This window comes from Pongo pygmaeus, chromosome 17 (assembly GCF_028885625.2).
Source record: "Pongo pygmaeus isolate AG05252 chromosome 17, NHGRI_mPonPyg2-v2.0_pri, whole genome shotgun sequence".
NCBI lineage: Eukaryota > Metazoa > Chordata > Mammalia > Primates > Hominidae > Pongo > Pongo pygmaeus.
The window spans coordinates 94,687,855-94,705,059 of NC_072390.2; the positions used below are offsets into that span (position 1 = coordinate 94,687,855).

A 17,205-nucleotide genomic window follows, 5' to 3' on the forward strand; every position below is an offset into this window, starting at 1 on the left:
GGACATTCGGATGAAGATGGGGTGGTTGGGGAAGGTGGTTTTTGAATGAAGAGCGGAACCGTGAGGACCCGGCCGCCTCTCTCTGGGAAGGACATTCGGATGAAGATGGGGTGGTTGGGGAAGGTGGTTTTTGAATGAAGAGCGGAACCGTGAGGACCCGGCCGCCTCTCTCTGGGAAGGACGTTCGGATGAAGATGGGGTGGTTGGGGAAGGTGGTTTTTGAATGAAGAGCGGAACCGTGAGGACCCGGCCGCCTCTCTCTGGGAAGGACGTTCGGATGAAGATGGGGTGGTTGGGGAAGGTGGTTTTTGAATGAAGAGCGGAACCCGTGAGGACCCGGCCGCCTATCTCTGGGAACGACGTTCGGATGAAGATGGGGTGGTTGGGGAAGGTGGTTTTTGAATGAAGAGCGGAACCGTGAGGACCTGGCCGCCTCTCTCTGGGAAGGACGTTCGGATGAAGATGGGGTGGTTGGGGAAGGTGGTTTTTGAATGAAGAGCGGAACCGTGAGGACCTGGCCGCCTCTCTCTGGGAAGGACATTCGGATGAAGATGGGGTGGTTGGGGAAGGTGGTTTTTGAATGAAGAGCGGAACCGTGAGGACCCGGCCGCCTCTCTCTGGGAAGGACATTCGGGGACTTGTGCTGCTGTTGGGGGAGGAGGGGAGGTGGGCAGCGAGGGGCTCACGGGGACCTTGTTGGCCGGGTGGGACTGGGGCTGTCACTCCGAGTTGCCGGGAGCTGTCCAGCAGTGTGGTCTCAGGGACGTTTGCTGAGGCCCGCTCCTTGGGGTCCGTTAGTCAAGGCCGGGGGTTGATGGCCGGCCCTGAGTTCATGGGTTTCTGCTTTGTGATGCCCAGCCCCTCATGCCCCCATCTGCTTCTTTTTCTCTCTAGAACACTATGGCTATGCGTCCTCCAATGTCAGCCCTGCCCTGCCGCTCCCCACAGTGCACTCCACCCTGCCGGCCCCGTGCCACAACCTTCAGACCTCCACACCGGGCATCATCCCGCCGGCGGATCACCCCTCGGGGTACGGAGCAGCTTTGGACAGTGGGCCCGCGGGCTACTTCCTCTCCTCCGGCCACACCAGGCCTGATGGGGCCCCTGCCCTGGAGAGTCCTCGCATCGAGATAACCTCGTGCTTGGGCCTGTACCACAACAACAACCAGTTTTTCCACGATGTGGAGGTGGAAGACGTCCTCCCCAGCTCCAAACGGTCCCCCTCCACGGCCACGCTGAGTCTGCCCAGCCTGGAGGCCTACAGAGACCCCTCGTGCCTGAGCCCGGCCAGCAGCCTGTCCTCCCGCAGCTGCAACTCGGAGGCCTCCTCCTATGAGTCCAACTACTCGTACCCGTACGCGTCCCCCCAGACGTCGCCATGGCAGTCTCCCTGCGTGTCTCCCAAGACCACGGACCCCGAGGAGGGCTTCCCCCGCGGGCTGGGGGCCTGCACACTGCTGGGTTCCCCGCGGCACTCGCCCTCCACCTCGCCCCGCGCCAGCGTCACTGAGGAGAGCTGGCTGGGTGCCCGCTCCTCCAGGCCCGCGTCCCCGTGCAACAAGAGGAAGTACAGCCTCAACGGCCGGCAGCCGCCCTACTCACCCCACCACTCGCCCACGCCGTCCCCGCACGGCTCCCCGCGGGTCAGCGTGACCGACGACTCGTGGTTGGGCAACACCACCCAGTACACCAGCTCAGCCATCGTGGCCGCCATCAACGCGCTGACCACTGACAGCAGCCTGGACCTGGGTGATGGCGTCCCTGTCAAGTCCCGCAAGACCACCCTGGAGCAGCCGCCCTCAGTGGCGCTCAAGGTGGAGCCCGTCGGGGAGGACCTGGGCAGCCCCCCGCCCCCGGCCGACTTCGCTCCCGAAGACTTCTCTTTCCAGCACATCAGGAAGGGCGGCTTCTGCGACCAGTACCTGGCGGTGCCGCAGCACCCTTACCAGTGGGCGAAGCCCAAGCCCCTGTCCCCTACGTCCTACATGAGGTGAGCCGGCGGCGCGGGGCGGGACGGGGAGGCGAGGGGAGGCGCGGGGCGGGGAGGCGCAGGACGGGGCGTGGCGCGGGGCGAGGGGAGGCGCAGGACGGGGCGTGGCGCGGGGCGGGGGGCGGCGCAGGATGGGGCGCGGGACGGGGGCGGGGCGCGGGACGGGGGCGCGGCGCGGGGCGGCCGTGTCTGGGGACCGAGAGTCAGGGCCTGGGTGGGCAAGTGGGCTCCTCGTGGAGCTGGGAGGCAGAGTCTGTCCCCATGCCTGCCTCCTCATGCAGACTTTTCCCTGTGCGCCTCGCCTCTGCCTCCGTCTGCGCGTTTCCCATCTGAAGTCTCCAGATCCTCTCGGGCCCTGCTGATGGCCTCGTGTTCGCTCAGTCTCTGCAAACATCCATTTCAAAGAGGGTGGCCCTGCTGGCGGTCAGGGCTTCCACGTGGGAATTCTGGGAGACGCCATCCGCCCCTAAGGACGGCTCACACACGCGCAGTTTCTTCCTTGGGGAATTGCACGTGCCTGGCCCCCCGCGGTGGTTGCCTGCTGCTCCCGCTTCCTCCCCTGCCGTAATTGCCTTCCCTGCCTCGGGTGCAGATGGGACCGCAGCCCAACAGTGCCCCAGAGCACCCAGCCCGCCACGCTTTGGAACAGCACGGCCTCCTGCTCCCCGGAGACGCCGGCTGTGGCATCAGGCTGGGGGAGCTCACGTGCCTTCCTTCTTTGGGTCCTAGGTTGTTGATTTTTCTTTTTAACGGTGTGAGGGTCTGCTGGAATTCCGCTGGGTCCACTTAACCAGCCTGGTGGTTTTATCTGTAACGAAACAGCTTTCCCAGCAGGTGGGCTGCGAGTGGCCCCTGAGAGTGCTTTCTGCTCCAGGATTTTTATCTGAGGCATGAAAACGTCCGCACAGAAGGTGGAGGGCAGTGCCCCATGGCCCGTGACGTCAGGGCTGCCGCTGTGTCCTCAGGAAGAGGCGTTTGCCACGCGCAGCCCGGGGTATTCCAGGCTGGATGTTTTCCTGTTTTTGTTTTTTTTTTTTTCGTCCCTCCCCACCCCCCACTCCTTCTTTATTAGCGAGCACTCAGGAGGCGAGACCGGGCAGAGGGGAGGGCAGGTGCAGCCCCCATGCCTGCAGGGTGAGGAAGGCAGGCAGTGAGGGTGCCCTGGGAGGACCCATCTCTGCTCTGCGGTCTCAGGCCCTGCTTCAGTCACGGCTGGAGCACGCCTGGATAGAATTAGAGCTGCAAGCAGTAACACACCTTCAGGCTGGGAACGAACCCACCCAAACCTCTCTGAAGGCTTGTGGCAAAGAAAGAGTGTTAGAGCTGACAGTTCTTTGAGCAGCCCCATGGCTGATTCTGCGTTTCTACTGGCATGATACTTAGAATCATCGTCAGCTGAGGTTTCGAGAGAAAGCACGGATTACCCCTGATTTTTCTTGACTTGCAGTGGGCGCATTTACCTTTCTATCCCAACTTCTGCTTTTAATACATTAAGGTTTAAAAGGCTGGCGTATTCTAGGTGATCACAACGAGCCTGTGTCAGGACCCGGATTGTATTTACATTAAAAATCCCATCCAGTTGGAGGCATTGGGAAAATTTAAGAACTGTTTTTGCCTGCTGTACTATCACTGTGATTGTTTAAGTACAAGCGTAGTGGCACTGACTTTCCAGCCCACAGTCATGTACAATGCGCTTCATGGTCTCCAGGCTTACGGAGGTGACAAAGTCGTCCATCACCGCGGAACTTCACTGAACTGGCGAGATAAGGGAAGAGTGATGTCATCGAGGTCCCAAGACTGGGACTTGGTGTGAGGAGTGTCGTAATGCAGTTGTGAACCTTTGGGTGAACCCTACGTGTTCGTTTCCTGGGGCTGCCCTGACAAGGTCCCGCAGACGGGTGGCCTTCATAGGAAGAAGATTTTCTCGCAGGGTCCTGAGACTGGAAGCCGAGATCAGGGGCTGTTCTTTTGGAGGCTGTGAGGGAGGCCTGTCTCCCTGGCTTGGAGGCACCGTCTTCTCCCCATGACTCCTCATCTCTCCGTCCACCGTGCATATCTGTGTCCAGATGTCCCCTTTCGTGAGGACACTGGTCCTGCTGGGTTGGGGCCACCCTGGTGGCCTCATTTGAACTTGATTGCTGTGTAAAGACCCTCTCTCCAGACACAGTCCCATTATGTGAGTTTGCGGGGAGCACCGTTTGGCTGCCTCAGCCCTGGTCTTACTGTCCCAGTAAAAATGGCAGGCAGCCTTTGAAAGCGCAAGCTCATCCTGGTTCCTTCTCCGTCTCCTGGGCGGCGAGGTGTCCACAGGGATGTCGTGTTCTGGCGGGCACAGCCCCTCCTGTCCACCTTGGACCTGTGTTTGGTGTGGAGGTTGGAAAGCATGGGTGGCTGTTTTTTTTTTCCTCTGCTTGGGAGTTTCAGCAAGAATTCCGTGGCCACGTGACCCTGTTAGCTTTATCTCCTGGCTGCAGAGCACCCGGTTAGGTGTGATGCCGGTAACATTTCTGAGTGTTCACACAAACAAAGCTCAGTAAATATGTCCCAGACTCGCTCCTGGGGTTTGCAGTTAACCTTTTCCCACTGTTTTGGTTCCACATCAAAATATGTTTCCTGGTTCCTTGTGCCCCGTTTCCAAGTGACCTTGTCAGCGGGTGCCCTGGGGCAGCTGGAAGCCACGGCAGAGATGAAATGTTAGTTTTTTGCCAGCGAGGTGGAGGGGCCAGACTTCCTTCCCCAGGAATGCCTCTCTGTTGGTCACATGCAGCAGCTCCGGCAGGCGTGGAAAACGTCACCAGGATCTCGGGTTGCACAACTAGAAAGCTGTATTTTTAATTATCTCCAAAGTTGGGGGTGGAGAATGCACAACATGCCTACCTTCTCCCCGCCGTAGTACGGAACTGCTGCTCCGTTAATCCTGTCCTTACGCCAGAAGGAGCTTTCTAGTGGAAAGTGTGCTGTGTGCATCCTTCCTAGGGACCTTCTAGGGTTGTTGTCCTTTGAGGCCTTTTGTTGCTTGTTCAGCACCTGTGGCCCCCAGTCCTATGCAGAGCCTCTGAGAGGCCCACAATGGTCAAAGAATGATACTGAATTCTTGCTGCAGTTGAAGCCATGATAACGTTTGTGAAGTTAGTAAGAGTAGGTGATAGAACCTTGATAGTTTTAGAGTTTGGAGCTATTTTAGAGCTCAGCAGAATGATGTGTCTATTGTCAAAGCTTGGGGGGACTGGCATAGGAATCACAGGCCACCTGCCATACCCCCTAAAAATTAGAATCTTAAGCTGTGAATTCTGGCATCAGAAAGGAGTGGTTTTCTTCCCGCCTTGCTTCTTTCCAGGGGTAATGACGGTGATCATAGCAAGTGGCCTCCCAGGCCACCTGTCCGTGTGCTGTTAAGGGTGCAACAGGAGGTGTTGCGGGGCTGCATCTGGAGGAGGCCAGGGCAAGAGTAAACACTGAAGGCTGTGCGGGTTATTTATAAATAGTGGTTCTCAGATGGTAGCTTTTAAAGATTTCGTATTGACCGACAGGAACTAAAGTCTACGTGATTGCTTCCTCATTCCTTCATTGTTTGGCCTCCTCCACCCGGGCACCTGCCACAGGCCATGTGCGTCCATGTCCAGGTCTGTCTGTGCCAACATCTGCTCTTTGGGCATCAGCCTCTGGAAAGTGTCCCTGTCAGCGTCTCCACGTGTCTTACCCTCCGAACCCAGACAGTCTCTGGAGTTGCCTTTGTAGAAGCAAGGTTGTAGGGGAATTGGAAGGGCAGAGGTATTTTGACTGAATTTATTGGTAACTTTAACAGCACAGTTCTTGAATTCAATTTCTTTTTATTTTATTTATTTATTTATTTTTGAGATGGAGTCTCGCTCTGTCACCCAGACTGGAGTGCAGCGGCACAATCTTGGCTTACTGCAAGCTTTGCCTCCTGGGTTCACACCGTTCTCCTGACTCAGCCTCCCGAGTAGCTGGGCCTACAGGAGCCCGCCACCGCGCCCGGCTAATTTTTTGTATTTTTAGTAGAGATGGGGTTTCACCATGTTAGCCAGGATGGTCTCGATCTCCTGACCTTGTGATCCACCCGCCTCGGCCTCCCAAAGTGCTAGGATTACAGGCATGAGCCACCGCGCCTGGCCCTTGAATTCAATTTCTACACATGAAACATTGCCTCTTAGAACTGAATGTTTAAAAAGAATTTCTAAGGGGTGAGATAAAGGAAAAGAATTTCTAAGGGGCGAGATAGGCTAATGAACAATGTTTACTTAGAGTCTTGCTTCGTTTCAATGATCAGAAATAGCTGCTAGGTTGGTGCAATAATGTATATTCAAATCTCTTGGCCGGGCGCAGTGGCTCATGCCTGTAATCCCAGCACTTTGGGAGGCCGAGGCAGGTGGATCACCTGAAGTCAGGAGTTCAAGACCAGCCTGGCCAAATTGGTGAAACCCCATCTCTACTAAAAGTACACAAATTAGCTGGGTGTGGTGGTGGGCGCCTGTAATCCAGCTACTCAGAAGGCGGAGGCAGGTGAATCATTTGAACCCAGGAGGCGGAGGTTGCAGTGAGCTGAGGTCGTGCCACTGCACTCCAGCCTGGGCGAGAGGAGCGAGACTGTCTCAAAACAAACAAACAAACAAAACCCGTTTATTTCAGACATTAAGTTTTGGGCTGCAATATTGAAGATTGTAGCAATATCAGTCACTTTTCTGCTATGCATAGTACTAGTTTCGAAAGGTCTGAGAAAACTTTCACTCTCTTGCGTTTCATTAAGTTATCTGAAAGTTTCACAGTTTATCACAATTTGGAATAAAATCAGATAACCCCCAGCGTGGTAACAGGTGGACTCTGTCTTCTCTTTCGCAGACACGAGTCCTCTGCCAGGCTCAGTAGCGATCCTACTGCATTTGAATGCCCTTTGCTCTTGTGGCTCTGGTATCTGAGGGGTTCGGGCCCCGGCAGTGTTAGGGGAACAGTGCAGGCTTTCGAGGGCTCCCAGGCCCTGTAGTGGGGCCGTCTCTGGGCTCTGGAGCCGGACTGTCCAGACCTCCATATCCCCGGGCGCTGGTGGGCCCTTTGGGGTGATGGTGAACATAGTTTCTAAGGCATTGTACCGAACCCCAGCATAGCAGGACACGTAAGGTGGTAGCTGTGGGGTCTTCCCCGAGCTTTCCACTGCCATCACCTCCTGGGAAGACGGTTAGCAAAGAAGCCGAGGGTGTCGAGTTGCCCCATGGTTTGTAAAACGCTGGCATGGGCTGGAACGGCTCAGGACTGACTTCCACTGCATCTCCCTGTAAGCCCCTCCCTTTCTGGGGAGAGAAGCCCCCCCACAACCCACAGCCAGCCTCGAAGCCACGTCGTCCTGGCTCTGGTTCCTGCTACGCCTTGCTAGGGAGTCCCCCCGACAACCTGTCCTGCTGTTTCCTGCTGTTTTGGGAGCTAGACAGGCCTCAGCTGGCCTCCTGGCTGCTGGCATGGGTGTCAGGCCCTGGGGAGTCTCCAGTCCCTCCTGTGGGTGCTGGGCTGGGCTGGCTCTGAAGGGTCTTGAAGAACGTGGCCACGTGCCTCCCTGGCATTCGCAGTGGTGGCTCTGGAGCTTGCGTTTGGCTGAGCAGGACAGCAGGTGACTCGTGCAAGCCAGACGGTCCCCAGGAAGCCCTCAGCTGTGGTGGGAGATGGGAGATGGGCTATGGCAGGAGACGGGCTGTGGTGGGAGATGGGAGATGGGCTATGGCGGGAGATGGGCTATGGTGGGAGATGGGAGATGGGCTATGGCAGGAGACAGGCTGTGGTGGGAGATGGGAGATGGGCTATGGCGGGAGACGGGCTGTGGTGGGAGATGGGAGATGGGCTATACCGGGAGATGGGCTGTGGCAGGAGATGGGCTATGGCTGGGCCTGTCCTCTGCAGTGCTGTGGATGCGTCCTACTCAGGAGCTGCCTACCCAGTTTCATTGCGATGTTGGAATCCGCCCTTGGTCCCTGCTGCCGTGGGGTGAGGGGAGCCCCCGGCACCCTGCCTTCTTCCTCCCCTTCCTGTGGGTCTGCAGGACTAGGGGTGTTGATGGAGACTGTGGGGTCAAGGGAGCCAGCAGTTCCGTTGTGTGATGGCGGGAAGAATCCGCGTGCTGCCCCACCGTGCCTTGCGACGCTCTGCGGTGGGGAGCTGTTGGGTCACAGTCAGGCGCTTAACGGCCACCCGACTGTGGACGCAGCTGAGGCCACTTGCCCAGGGCCGCCCAGTCACAACCAACAGAACTGGACTCTGCCATGATGAGCAGACTCCACAGCCTGCACCCCAGACTCCACGTGTGCTGGGACCCCGACTCCCAGAAGACCTGGCAAGCTCAGCCCTCTTGTCACGAGGCCTGTATGGCGTGGGGGCAGGTGTCACGGGGACCCTCGGCCTGGACTGGCCTTCTGCTCTCGTCACCAAGATGTGGAGCCTTCTGGGGTCAGAGCCCAGTCGAGGGGCTTTACGCAGCCCGTGGCGTCCTTGGAGCCGCAGCTCCCTGGAGAAGGCACTGCGTCTGCCAGCCTCTGCTGGTGAGGGGCTCAGAGTTAAGAAGATCATGCCTCCTGATTGCACGAGCAACCTGGTCTTGGTTCATTTGCTCCTTCTTGAGCCGCTTCGGTAGCATTTGGCAGCCCACGGCTTTCTATCTGCATTGTTTAGTTTGTTTCTGCTGTTATGGAGTTCACAGCTGACACTTGGAGGGTGGGGTTTGCAACACCAGTTTCTGATGGGAAGGACTGGTGTGAGGGTGCAAGGAGGCTGCGGAGGCCGAGGGCCTGTGCGTTCTCCCAGGCGTGTGTGGAAGGGCTGGGGCATCTTCTCCCTGGTCCTTCTCAGTGTTACTCTATCCATGTCTGTTGTTAGCCATGAGGAGGAGAAGGCGCTCTGTTCCTGGAAAGGATAAAACAACGTGGCTTTTTGCTCAGATTTTTTTTTTTTTTTTTTGAGCCAGGGTCTTGCTCTGTTGTCCAGGCTGGAGTGCAAGGTGTCATCACAGCTCACTGCAGCCTCGACCTCCTGGGCTCGGGTGACCCTCCCGCCTCAGCCTACCGAGTAGCTGGGACCACAGACATGTGGCACCCCACCTGGCTAATTGTTTATGTTTTGTAGAGACAGAGTCTTGCCATGTTGTCCAGGGCTGGTCTGGAACTCCTGGCCTGAGGCAATCCTCCCGACTTGTTCTCTCAAAGTGCTGGCATTGCAGGTGTGAGCCAGAGTTTTAAAGTCAGATCATTGAGATCTGAAGTGTTGCTCCGTCTCACCGAAGACCGAGTGCCCGGGAGCCCCCCCTTGGAGGGCCGGCACCTGCCCGGGAGCCCCCCTAGGAGGGCCGGCACCTGCCTGGTTGCCTCAGATGCCCCCGTGGAGACAGCGTGGGGGCGGCAGGGAGCTGGAAACATTCACAGATTCCCAATTTTGAGATTTCCTAAGCTGCCTATGGTCCAGCTGGGAGGAAGTGTCTGGTCCTGATGTGCATCGGTGACCACAGACAAAACAGGATTTGCTCCTGTGCCAGTGTTGGCTTCTGAGCAGCAAGAAAGGTGGGCCTGGTGGTGGCACTCCAGCAGCCGGGCAGCCGCAGGGACTTCCTGCCTCGGGATTAAACCTGAGTCGGGAGTTGGAAGACAAGTTATTCACATTCAAAACTAGATCTTAAGTGCAAATTAATGTTTCTTGGATTCTTGAGCAAAATATTTTCTACATTATGATGGGATTTTCTTTTTTATAAGTGCTTCTAGAATATCTCTGGAAGCTGGGTTAGACGCACAGGGATTAGTTGGCTTTTGGGAGACACAGTAGTTGTAAAGGCCACACTGGACGCCATGTGCACCCGCCAGGGTTTCCCATGTGAGACCATGTGGCCTGCATGCTGCGTTCCATCAGCACTGGGCTGTGCGACAGATGTGTTTCCAGGCGAGGTCGCTGCAGAGAGGAAGAGGGGGATGTGTTTCCAGGCAAGGTTGCTGCAGAGAGGAAGAGGGGTCGCGTTTTCAGGCGAGGTCGCTGCAGAGGGGAAGAGGAGGACGCGTTTCCAGGCGAGGTTGCTGCAGAGAGGAAGAGGGGGACGCGTTTCCAGGCGAGGTTGCTGCAGAGGGGAAGAGGGGGACGCGTTTCCAGGCGAGGTTGCTGTAGAGGGGAAGAGGGGGACGTGTTTCCAGGCAAGGTCGCTGCAGAGAGGAAGAGGCGGATGCGTTTCCATGAGACGTCGCTGCAGAGGGGGAAGAGGCGGACAGGTTTCCAGGCAAGGTCGCTGCAGAGAGGAAGAGGAGGATGCGTTTCCAGGTGAGGTTGCTGCAGAGGGGAAGAGGGGGACACCTTTCCAGGTGACTTCGCTGCAGAGAGGAAGAGGGGGACGCATTTCCAGGTGATGTCGCTGCAGAGGGGAAGAGGCAGATGCATTTCCAGGCGAGGTCACTGTAGAGAGGAAGAGGGGGATGCATTTCCAGGGGACATCGCTACAGAGAGGAAGAGGGGGACGCGTTTCCAGAGACGTCGCTGCAGAGGGGAAGAGGGGGACGCGTTTCCAGGCGAGGTCACTGCAGAGAGGAAGAGGGGGACGCGTTTCCAGGCAGCATGGCTGCAGAGAGGAAGAGGAGGACGTGTTTCCAGGCGACGTCGCTGCAGAGAGGAAGAGGAGGACGCGTTTCCAGGCAGTGTCGCTGCAGAGGGCAAGAGGGGAATGCGTTTCCAGGTGACGTCGCTGCAGAGGGGAAGAGGTGGACGCATTTCCAGGCGACATCGCTGCAGAGAGGAAGAGGAAGACGCTTTTCCAGTCGACGTTGCTGCAGAGAGGAAGAGGGTGGGACGCATTTCCAGGAGACGTCGCTGAAGAGGGGAAGAGGGAGGCCCCTCCAGCAGGGCCGCCTAGATGTTTGCTTTGCCCCGCGTGGAGTCATATACCAGGTACCCCCAAACCCACCTGCAGCTTGATTCTGCTCCTCAGGGCCAGAAGTTCTAGTTTATGGGAGGAGTGTTTTCTCACCAGAAACATGGAACCCACACACACTTCTACGCTGGAAGCCGTGATGTGTGTCAGGAACGTGTTCTGATGTTGGCGTGCAGAATCAGTATTGTGCCTTCGTCCCCTCTGACCCCCATCACGGCAGTTCTGAGGCTTGTGGGGCACCCCAGCTCCTCTCCCTCTGCACAGGCCGCTGTTCCCAGAACTCGAGGGTTCCCTGACACCAAGATGACATGTGGCACAGACCTGGAATCACGAGGAAATGCCCGTCCTCCTCCCACGGGCAGACAGGTCGAGTGTGTTTCCAGAGACCGGGCCATCCGTGGGGCAATAGCACCTAGATGACGTCTGCTTTCGCCTGGAGCTCTGGCTGCGAGGGGCGGTGCCGGGCAAGGGCCACCCCAGGGGTCTGGGAGCGCGGTGTCGGGCCTGTGGAGGTGGAGAGCAGGGATCAGCCTCTTTTTGTGGATGGGGAAATGGAGACACGTGGAAACTTCTAGGCATCAAGGGAAGGGTGAGAAGCTATCAAGCCTCCAGGTTTCGGTTCTGGACAGGTGCGGTGCAGGTATTGGAGCACTTTGGGCTCTGAGGTCCACGTGGCCCAGCGGCCTCCAGGAGTCAGCTGCGAGGCGGAGTCCCTGTCCACAAGCTGCATTGCAGGCACAGAGACCAGGAGAGGGCTGTGAAGCGACTCTGTGTTTACTGGGCTGAAGCAACAGCTCTTGGCAGTGCTGCCACCGAGGGCTGTGTCCTGTCCCCGTGGCGACATCACAGCTGAGCGCGAAGCTGGAAGCTTGGTGCTGGGTCTCCTCCGACCCTGAGGGCCAAGGATGCTCTGTAGCTCCAGGAGTCAGAGTCTGAGCATCCTTTGTTTTGACAACATTCAGGACAGGAGTCCTTGGAGAGTAACACATCCTTATTTTGAAAGATCCCTTTAGGTGATTTGAGAAACTGCTGTATTTGTTGTAGCTCCAAGTATTACCCGTGAATCACCTAGGCTGCTATTCAGTGAACATCCAGAATGCGGTCAGTTCTTGTGAAACCCCCATGTTTCCCGTAGGTCCAAGCTAAGAAGACTGAGTGAACTCTTAAGAGCTGAGCCAGGCCGTCTGGGCACCACTAGAAATGGAATCAGTTCCGTGACTGATCTGTGCCCCACCCCACATTAACTTGTGCAACATGACATTTCTGGTTTTGGTTTTTGTTTTATAAGCCATCCATGGCAAGTGCAGTCTGAGGCCTCCCACTGCCAAAACTTCCTCTGAGTAATGACAGATGGGCCCTGACCCTGGAGACGTCTGAGAAGGTGTTTGGGGTCCGGGAAGAGTCCACGTGTGCAGTGACTGGAACCTGTCCCTGGTGTGAACTTGGGGATGAGTGGGTGACGGGGGTGGCAGGGGCCTGGGGCACTTCCCCGCCTTCCGAACCTCACTGTTGCTCTCCAGCCACGAGAAGATGCAACGGCCCCCGGCTCCAGCAGCTACTGTCCTGGAGGGCAGGGGAGTGAGGGAGAGGGAGGGTGTACGGCATGGGGCCTGCTGCCTGGGGCGCTGGGATCCCACAGTGCGGCCCCGTTCCCTCTGCCCAGGGGCGCTGGGATCCCACAGCGAGGCCCGTTCCCTCTGCCCAGGGGCGCTGGGATCCCACAGCGAGGCCCGATCCCTCTGCCCAGGGGCGCTGGGATCCCACAGCGAGGCCCGTTCCCTCTGCCCAGGGGCGCTGGGATCCCACAGCGAGGCCCGTTCCCTCTGCCCAGGGGCGCTGGGATCCCACAGCGAGGCCCGTTCCCTCTGCCCAGGGGCGCTGGGATCCCACAGGGAGGCCCCGTTCCTGCTGGCCAGCGGTGCTGGGATCCCACAGGGAGGCCCCGTTCCCACTGAGCTTGGGTTCCCAACGGGCTCCTTTTGCTTCCCAAGCACCGTCTCCCACCCTTGAGCTGCAAGGAATGTTTGGGAGCCATGGAAGGTGCTTTCTCCCATCTGTGTAGTTTTTCTGGGAGGGAGTAAGGCTGACATCAGGGGCTTTGTAGAAAGCGTGCTCTGGCCCACATGTTAACATTTGGCAGGAGGCCCACAGGGAGCTGTCAGCTCTGGGCAAGGGCTGGGGGCTGCCTCGGGGGCGGGGGTTCAGGGTCTTGAGCTCAGCTTCTCATCCATCCGGGGCAGGGCAGATAGAGGGGTGGGGACAGTGTGGGGGGCTGCTGGGCCTGGGACGGCAGGGCCTGTGTCCAAAGCTGTTGCGAGGCTCATGAGATACAGGGGTGGACTTGGGAGGGTTGGGGCGCGTAGAGAGGGGATGACTTCAATTTTTCCAAAGAACAGGGGAGGGTCTGTGTCCTGTTTGTACTCCAGTCCCGTGTGGTGGAGCCGCGGGATGCCATCAGTTTTTATGAAATCCCCAGATGTGTCCTTTAAAACAAAACCTTTGCACTCTGGCCTCACAGCCCAGATCCCACGCGCTCCCGGTCTGTGGCTTTGACTTTGGTTTGAGTTCCTGGGCTGGGCTTACCTGGCTGGCAGGGCCACAGCCGTGGCACTCCCTGTCTGGGGACGGAGGCTGTCTATGCACCCGGCCGCCCACCTTCTCGCCAAAAGTGGCATCCTGGGCCCCTCCCATGCGGACCCGGGATCTACTTGCCCGGCCTTGGGGTGGACAGACGAGGACAGCATATCCTGCCCCAGGGTCATTGCGCGTGGCCACGTCGGTCCTGGGAACTGGGTGGGCCATGGGCCGCTGGTGCCTGCACCGCCATCCTGGTGGAAGGGGCTGGACCCAGGACTGCCTGGGACAAGAAACCAAGGCACAGATGGCTGCAGGGGCTGCCCCTGCATCCTGAGCCTCACCCGGCGGGCAGGAGGGCTGGTCTGGGTATCCCCGTCTTTCTGATCCCACCCTGGCCCCAGTCACCTGCTTCTTGTCCACCGATTCCATCTTTCCTGCCGGCTTGTGAGGCCCATGCCTTCCTCTGGGCCACCTTCCCTCCCATGGGCACACAGCTTGGGTCCCACGTGGAGAGGAGGCTCTGCCCGCAGCCTCAGAGTCAGACGGCCTTGGCTTCAGGGAGGGGTGCACAGGAGCCAGCCCATTGGACAGGAGCCCGGGCCTCTGGGTGACCCCCCAGGGTGGGACAGCAGTGGTCCCAGGCCCCCTCCGACTCCTGAAATCCTGAGGTTGCCCGGGCCGCCGAGCCCTCCCCTGACTCCCCGGCCTGCTGGGCAGCATTTTGTGAAAGGCCTTGTCTTGGGTCATGGAAGAAAACCACGTGGTCTGTGGGGTCATCCCTGGGGCAGGCTGTGGGAGGGTGAAGGCTGCATCCAGCGGCCAGGCCCAGCCAGGGGTGGGGAATCATGTTGGGGGTGATGCACAGATGCCGCCGCACTATCACCGAGAAACGCGGCGTGTGCGGGCCCACCTGGCCTCTTTAGGCCGGGCTCTGGGCTGCCCTCCAGGAAGGCCGACCTCTCCTGGGCGGGCAGAACTTTCTCAGGGCCGAGTTCTGCCGGCACAGGTCAAGGGGCAAAGCTGGCCTCCAAGGGGCCCCTAACCGCTGGCCGCTGTGTGGTCTTGGGGCAGCTCCAGACACACAAGCCCAGAAGACCCAGAGGCTGCCTCACGTCAGAGAAATGCGCTGATCGTCTCTCTGTCTCTGTCTCTCCATCTGTGTCTCTGTCTCTCCGTCTCTGTCTCCCTGTCTCTGTCTCTGTCTGTCTCTGTCTCTCCATCTTTGTCTCTCTCCGTCTCTCCGTCTCTCTGTCGCTGTCTCTCACCGTCTGTCTCTCCATCTCTGTCTCTCTCTCTCCATCTCTGTTTGTCTCTGTCTTTCTCTCTCTCTGTCTCTCTGTGTCTGTCTCTGTCTCCATCTCTGTCTGTGTCTGTCTCTGTCTCTGTCTCTGTTTCTCTGTCTCTCTCTGTCTCTTTGTCTGTCTCTGTCTTTCTCCATCTCTGTCTCTCCATCTCTCTCTCTCTCTGTCGCTCTGACTCTCTCTCTCTGTCTCTGCCTCTCTTTGTCTGTCTCTCCATCTCTGTCTCTGTGTCTGTCTCTCTCTCTGTCTCCATCTCTCTCCATCTCTGTCTCTCTCCGTCTCTGTTTCTCTCTCTGTCTCTCTCTGTCTCTGTCTCTCCATCTCTCTCCACCTGTCTCTTCATCTCTCTCTGTTGCTCTGTCTCTGTCTCTCTCTGTCTCTGCCTCTCTGTGTCTGTCTCTCCGTCTCTGTCTCTCCATCTCTGTCTCTGTCTCTGTCTCTCTGTTTCTCTCTCTCTGTCTCTCTCCATCTCTGTCTCTCTCACCATCTGTCTTTCTCACTCTCTTTCTCTTTTAATTAAGGGAAAAACCCCCACACAACCAAATGGCTATGAGGCCTGTGGCTGCCGGCTGAGGAGAGGCTGCGAGAGGGCCCTGAAACCCTCGCCCTCCTTAAGCTGCTCCTGTCGAGTCCTGTGGGTGGGTGTGGCCCTGCGGAGTTCAGAGTCTGTCGCTTCGTCTGTCTTGAAACTGCAGGAGTCGTGAGCAGCCTTCACGGTTTTCACCTAAGCCACGAGCACGTACAGGCTTTAACCCTCGGAAAATCAGAATTAAAGGATTTTACCCAAACCACTTAAACGAAGGAACTGCCTCTGCTCTGGGCTTCCGCTGCAGAGGGCGCGATTCTGGGATTCTCATCGTTCACCGGCGGAGTGGGGGCGACTCATGAGGAAAGTGTTTTCAGATGCTGGGGACGTGGCCTTTCTAAGGGAGAGGGACATGGCGGGGCCTCAGGCTCAGCTCTTTGGAAACTGAAGCCCATTCACCAGGTGGGCGGGGGAGGAGCTGGGCAGAGGCTGAGACACAAGACCTGAGAGCAAAGTTTCTCATTTTTTTGGTGGTACAAATAACAAACACTGTTCACTGTAGACTTTTAAACACAGATAAACCACGATAAATGAGTCCCGCGCCAGCATGGCAGCTCACGCCTGGAATCCCTGCACTTTGGGAGGCCGAGGCGCCAGGATCGCTGGAGCCCAGGAGTTTGAGACCGCCCTGGGCAACATGGAGAGACCCCATCTCTACACAAAATATAAAAATTAGCCAGGTGTGGTGGTGCGCCTGTGGTCCCAGCTGCTCGGGAGGCTGACGTGGGAGGATCCCATGAGGCCACTGCACTCTAGCCTGGGCGACAGAGCGACACCCTGTCTCAAAAAAAAGAATTCGATTGTCCTGCGATTTAGAATCAGACAGTGATCATTTCAGGGCATATCTTTTTTTTTTTTTTCCTCCCCCTCTGTCCCAGCGCAGAGGGCATCTCTGTTGTGAGCTTTCGGCTGAAAAAAATCCCTCACGCTCTTCCCAGGCGAGGGAGACACAGGTTCAGGGGCATGAATGGCTCCTCCCGTGGAAAGGACCGTGTGGCCGGCTCCCCAGGCCATGGGGGCCACTGTCCTCCATGCCACATCCCACGCCGCTTCCACCCCAGCGTGAGGACAGCAGGACCTGAGCCACGAGCCACACTGCTGTGGGACCCGTGTCGGGACTCGCAGGGCCTGGCAGATGTTTCCGTTTGACCTGTGGGCTCACACTTGGCAGCTCTGGGCCCCCTGGTGTCCACCTGAACCCTCCATGGTAGCACCGTCGGCGGACCCCCAGAGGGGCGGCAAACACAGGAGTCCTGGGGAGTGTTGCTGGGGCGGGAAGCCCGGACCCTCCTGTGACTCAGCTGCAGCCTCTCTGGGTGTTGCTGCGGGTGTGGAGGTTGCATCTGGCTCAGTGAGAAGCATTTTTAAACTTGATTCTGCAGCAATTGCAGATTTGCGGGAAGTTGGGGGGAGGCAATGCCCCACATGGCCCCTGGGGCTGCCCCATGGCAGCCACTATGCCCTGGCCCCAGAAGGAGGATCCTGCCGGGAGCGCCTTGCATTTTGCCTAGTACCTTCTTAACTCTCCAGACTCAACAGGGTAGCCCTGCAGGAGCTCAGGATAAACAGGTCCTCGGCTTGAAGCCTGCTGGCATCGGTTGGGAATGGTGGGGGCTCCATGTCTGCAGCAGCCGAGGCAGAAGCTGTGGCCACATGAGCTGGGCTCTGGGTGCGGCTGTGGCCGTTGAGGAAGGAGCATGTCCTGGGTTCTTAGGTTAAATGCATTTTGGCAGGGGGCCCGGGGCTGCGGCCCTTCGTGTCCCCACGTGTCTGGTGTCTCTGAAATCACAAGGTTTTACTTTATGGACTGTATGAAATAGACCCAGGGAAGGGGGACCAGTATTTGCCCAAT

At 57.9% G+C, this 17,205-nt stretch overlaps 1 protein-coding gene across 9 annotated transcripts in view; it reads left to right on the plus strand.

Moving 5' to 3' along the window:
• Window positions 1-17,205, plus strand: part of NFATC1 (nuclear factor of activated T cells 1) — a 136,524-nt gene that overhangs the window by 17,204 nt on the left and 102,115 nt on the right. For all 9 annotated transcript variants that reach the window (XM_054461083.2, XM_063653861.1, XM_063653863.1 and 6 more), the window contains exon 2: window positions 895-1,990. In XM_054461083.2, the coding sequence (XP_054317058.2) occupies window positions 1,986-1,990 (5 nt within the window). In that variant the 5' untranslated portion in view covers window positions 895-1,985. The remainder of the gene's footprint in view (window positions 1-894; window positions 1,991-17,205) is intronic.